Genomic DNA, 5,253 nt, shown 5'->3' with positions numbered 1-5,253 from the left:
TTGATATTTGCAGCTAGCTGGAGTTCCATCGCAGCCTTGGCTTTGACTGGCAGTATCCACTTCTGTCTTGACTGGCAGTATCCCCTGCTTTTTCAATTCTGCTTGGCTACACAGCTCTGCCTGTGCACCTCATTTGTGACCTGCACCCTAGCTGTGCAATCCTTTGCCTCACACACAAGCCCTAACAGTATTTCTCAGTCCTGAACTGCAGCCTCCACTCTGCTATTTGAGCATGGGAGCTTTGAAGGTCTCTGCGAATACACCTCAGACCTAATTTTGCACTCGTTGGGTGCATCTACACCTGCAAGTAATGCTATTTAGGCTTACTGTGTAGTAAAGCCAGCTCTGGGAAAGTGTCTACATGTGTACCGTTGGCAGCAGATTTGCTCTTTATAGGATTAAGCAGATCCAGGCCTGCCCCTATCCTGCTCTGACATCCTGCAGCAGCCAGGGGGAGCTTCAGGCTCTGGATGCAGCTGCCCAGGTGCCAGGGGTCACCAGTGGGGGCAGACTCAGCCTGGCAGGGATCTCCAGTGGGGGCAGGATCAGGTTGATGGGTCTCCAGGTTGAGGTGAGGGCTTAGGCTGGCATGGGTCTCCAAGGGGAAGGTTCATCCTGGCAGGGGTTTCAGGGGCACTGGCTCAGGCTGGCAAGGGTCTCTGGGGGGGTGGGCTCAGCCTGGCAGAGTTTCCATTGCTTCCAGACTCAGGCTGACAAGGATCTTCAGAGGAGCCAGGCTCAGACTGGTAAGGATCTCTAGGGGGAACAGGCTCAGGCTGGCAGAGGTCTCCAAGGGGGCAGGCTGTCTCTGCACCTTAGCCTTGCCCCAGGCCACAGTTCAATTGATGGTCTCCTTTGCTGCCCAGTTTGGGTCTTGGGATGCTCTCCCCAGGGTCAGGGATGCTGCCATCACTGGTGCTGCCTTTGCAAGGGACTCTGGGTCCATCAGATCTGGGCACATACCCACAGCAGAGAGGCATGATACCCAAAGGCTAGGCAGCTGGAGGTACAGGTCCTGAGGATCAGGCCAGTGGCCTGTAGGACTGCTGGAGCTGACATGTGCTTACAGTGCAGAGGCATAGTGCCCAGGGGCCAGGGAGCAGCCAGCAAAGGCCTGGGAGTCAGGCTGGAGCTCTGCAGCTAGTATGTGCCCAGGGCAGGGGCATGGGGGCACATGCCCCCCCAGATCTGTGCGTAGGGTGGGGGCAGATGCAGGCTGTCTGCTGCAGGCTCAGGCTCCTCAACCTGCTGCCCTGCCCCTAGGGCCCTGCGCTGGCTATGCCACCATGGCAAGGCACCCTGTTCTTGCCTGCCTGGAAGCGGCAGGGGTGGCGGCAGCATGGAGTTGTGCCGCCTGCTGCTGCCAGGCAGGCATGGGGTGCACAGCTGGTGTGGGGCCCCTGAGAGAAAGGCAGCAGGGTGGGGAGCCCCGAGTCCTCAGCAGGCAGTCTGCATCTTCCCCCTGCTCTGCTCGCTCTGGTCTGGAGGTAGTGGCAATGGTGGCGGTGAGAGGAAGATGGAAATGTGTCTCACCTTCCTCTTTTGAAAAGGTGGTCACCCTAGTCAAGCCAGGGTTCTAGGGGCCAGCCAGGGACTGTGACAGAGCTCCCAGCCACCTGGCAGGAGGCTGGCCCTTTGCTGGTCTGAATGACTGAGAATAGATACAGGTAGCAGATTTACTGTGCGTTAACCGATTTTACTGTGCAGTTGCTCAGCTTGTGATTACAGTGATGCTGTACTGCACAGCAGATTAGTCTACTGCGCAGTAAAGCATTTTGTATAAATGCACGCATTATAAATTAAATTGATCTGTATGCCTAAAACCAGCAAAAGGCCTGTACATCACTCAAAACCCACTTAAACTCAGTATGAAAAAATGTTGCAGGAAGTGGCTGTTGTTCACAGATCTATTCACTGTGTGCTGTCCATGAGTTACTATTCACCATTCATTATTCTCTTGTTTAAAAGTTCAGTCACCCACTCAGCAACCAGAAACAATGCCATGTGACTTAAGTGATTGGTCGCATGCCACAAATACCAGCTAGTGAATAGGCAATATGTGAGCAGCCTTTTGGTCTCAAATTGCTTTTCCAGACAGTTTGGTGCATACAGCAAACTCACACATGGAAAATCAGGCTTGATTTCTGAACAAACAAGATCTAAAGCAGATGAATAATCCTGGCCAAACTGATAATGTTTTAAAAATATTTTATTAATTTCAGATCAGTTTTTGTTTCTGAGATCTTTCTTGTTCAGCGTGGGTATTAGTGTGTGCATAGATTACATTTATTTTAACAATATTCCTCTTTCTTCTGTTCAGCTTGTGATTGTCACCCTGTTGGTGCAGCTGGTAAAACCTGCAACCAGACCACGGGGCAGTGCCCATGCAAAGACGGAGTGACGGGACTCACCTGCAATCGCTGTGCTAAGGGCTACCAGCAAAGTCGTTCACCAGTTGCTCCATGCATCAGTGAGTAACAGTCAGCTCTGCCTAGTTCTAACTTTGTCTGTGTTCCAGTGAATAGGGATTCATCAAGTCCCAGAACACTAGAACTCAGGGGTACCCACTGAAATTAGCAGAAGACAGTTTTAAAACTAACAAGAGAAAGTACTTTTTTATTCAGCATACAGTTAACTTGTGGAACTCACCACCATAGGAAGTGGTGTAGGCAGATAGAATAGTCAGGTTTACAAAGGGACTAGGCTGATTCATGGATGATAAATCCATTACTTGCTATTGAACAGTACAGTCAGAGATGTATCTCCTGGAGTCTCTAAATCAATGATGATGGATGCTGGGGAAAGTATTGAATAGAGAATAGATCACTATAGATCAGGGATTCTCAGTCCCTGTCCTCCCTGTCCTGCATACCAGATCTGCCCCATACAGCCATGACATCCAGGCTGCAGGGTTCCCCAAAGGTCCAGAAATTTGTCTGCAGAGGAGCAATGGCAGCATTAATTGTCGCTCCCCTGCTGCCAAATATCTGGACCCAAGCAGAGCCCTGCAGGCTGGACAGCATGACCCTGTGTGCTAGATTGGGCATTCAGGCTGGGCAGCACGAGGTGGGATTCAGGCATGCAGGCTCCAGTGTGGACAGCACAAAGTGGGATCCAGGCAATGTGAGGTAGGGTCCAATTGGGGCAGTGTGAGATACAATGTGGATGCATGGGGCCTGATCTGAGTGGTGTAAGGCAAGATCTGGGCACACAGGGCTGATCTAGGCATACAAGACCCAATCTGGGTGGCAGGGAACTGGATCTGGGTGCACAGGGCCTAATCTGGGCAGCAACCCTGCAAATCTGACCCACGGATTGGCCCCATGCTCCTCTGCTGGCCCACAGGGCCAAAAAAGTGACCACTGCAGTTATAGATGTACCCTGTTCAATGCTCTCCCTCTAAAGCATTCACTCATACCACTGTCAGAGATAGGATACTGGGCTAGAGGGACCATTGGTCTGACCCAGTATTGCACTTCTTATGTTTCTGGATTATATCTCTTCACTGCCTTTGTGGGTGAAAAGTTGATTAGCCATTGTACTGACTTGTGTATTGTATTATTACTGTAGTACTGTGACCTGCAAGCTTATCTTCTCTTAAAACTAAGTAATCTTGTCCTTGATCAGCAGATGACTGGAAACCCCAAATGGTTCAGTACTAGAATTGATGCCCTAGAAGGCTGTGTACCTCTGGAGAACTTTTCATGAATGTTCCAATAACCATTTGGGAACTCTGTGGGAGAGGTTTCTTCACTAGTCTACCTCTTTCCCACTGGAGCTGTTGTCTGGCTGTCTGGATGGGCAGCCAATGCAGGCTTTCACTGCCACATGGGCAGCAATGGGTTGTAGTGGAACTGGAAACCTTGGGAAGGCTGTCAGAGTCCATCATGTTCCTTGCCTCAGGGAGGGAACAGAACTGGAGCCTTCTTATCTCTGGAGCACACATCTCTCTCCAAAGTTGATCTCAATGCTGCAGGGAACACAGTGGTGGCTCTTCTGGCTCTTCAGGGAACAGTGGTAGCTCTGGTGACTTCTCTAAAGGTTACCTGAATTCTTTTTTCCCCCACCGCAACAGTAGTAGAATTATCCTAGAATCAGTGAAAGCCTGACAAGGTCTTTCTGTTCTAAAAGCAGAACCAGGAGGAAAGAGGAAGAGATAAAAAAGCAGAGAGCATTTCTTCCAGGGCTCAGCCAGTGGTAGTAACAGTCAGGGGAGAGAGTTTTCTTGTAGAGGTTCATAGAGAGCATGACATCACCCACGCTGGCCTCATCCCTTCCATTCGGTTTCTCACCTAAGACTCTGCCACCCACCCATATACACGGGCTGTGCTTACCAGTCCGGGAAGTGGAGAGCACAGTTGGATCCAACACGAAGCAACTGCTGAAATTGTATATCTGTGCACAGGTAGGCACTATTGCACAATGATACCCTGAACTGCCATGTGGGATGATCTGGGTTTATTTTCTACTCTTGATATGAGACTATGTATTGTAACAAATCTGTTCCTATTTAGGACTTCCTGGCTGTGGCAATGCTACAACCATAGATAGCTATTCAGATCTTCATGGCAACCATAAGCACAGACCTAGATCCTCTTGCTCCTGACCACAGATCTACTACTTCCACTTACGTGCTAGCCATGTGTAAAATAAGGCCTGTAATACATGCATATGAGCACTTCTGATTCTATCCCATGAGGGGCAGAAGTGACACCAAGTTATGGTTCAGATCATTAAACCTAGAGGTTCAAGATACTATCTTCCTCTATCTCTGTGGATTCTGGGTCAGGTACTGCTCGCAGTTATATCACTGCAATTCTAGAGTACAGGCCAGTTTCTGGTTGTCCTGAAGTCAGGGTAAAACTTCCATTTTCTTTGACGACAACAAGATTTGGCCTTAAGTGCAGAGGGCCAACTCCCCTCCTAACATGACTGCTGATTTAAGTAGAATTATTCTAGCTGAGAATTTGGCTGCTGACTTCAGTGGAGTTCTTTTAGATTTTAGTATATAAGAAAGCAGAATTCAGCCCACTAAGTGCTGGTCCACCTACACAGAGAATTGTCTGTCTTAGCCACTCTGCTGGTATGCCTTGCTTGTCTACACAAGATCACACTGATCACCAGATTTGGGTTGGGAAAGAAAATTTCCCCCAGGCTCGACTAGCAGGGAGCTTGAGAGAGTTTTGCCTTTCTTTGCAGCATGAAGTGTGGGTTGCCTGCTATTGTCCTCTGGGCACATCTCACTTAATTAGT

General features: G+C 49.4%; 1 protein-coding gene across 1 annotated transcript in view; it reads left to right on the top strand.

Moving 5' to 3' along the window:
• Positions 1-5,253, top strand: part of NTN3 (netrin 3) — a 122,353-nt gene that overhangs the window by 77,729 nt on the left and 39,371 nt on the right. The window contains exon 4 of the mRNA XM_019507652.1: positions 2,321-2,470. Coding sequence (XP_019363197.1) covers positions 2,321-2,470 — 150 coding nt within the window. The remainder of the gene's footprint in view (positions 1-2,320; positions 2,471-5,253) is intronic.

The sequence above is a fragment of the Gavialis gangeticus genome, unplaced genomic scaffold, assembly GCF_001723915.1.
Source record: "Gavialis gangeticus isolate Ggan-Ray unplaced genomic scaffold, GavGan_comp1, whole genome shotgun sequence".
Taxonomy (NCBI): domain Eukaryota; kingdom Metazoa; phylum Chordata; order Crocodylia; family Gavialidae; genus Gavialis; species Gavialis gangeticus.
Note: the sequence above shows the minus strand (reverse complement) of the source record. Positions and strands in the feature narration are given on the sequence as shown.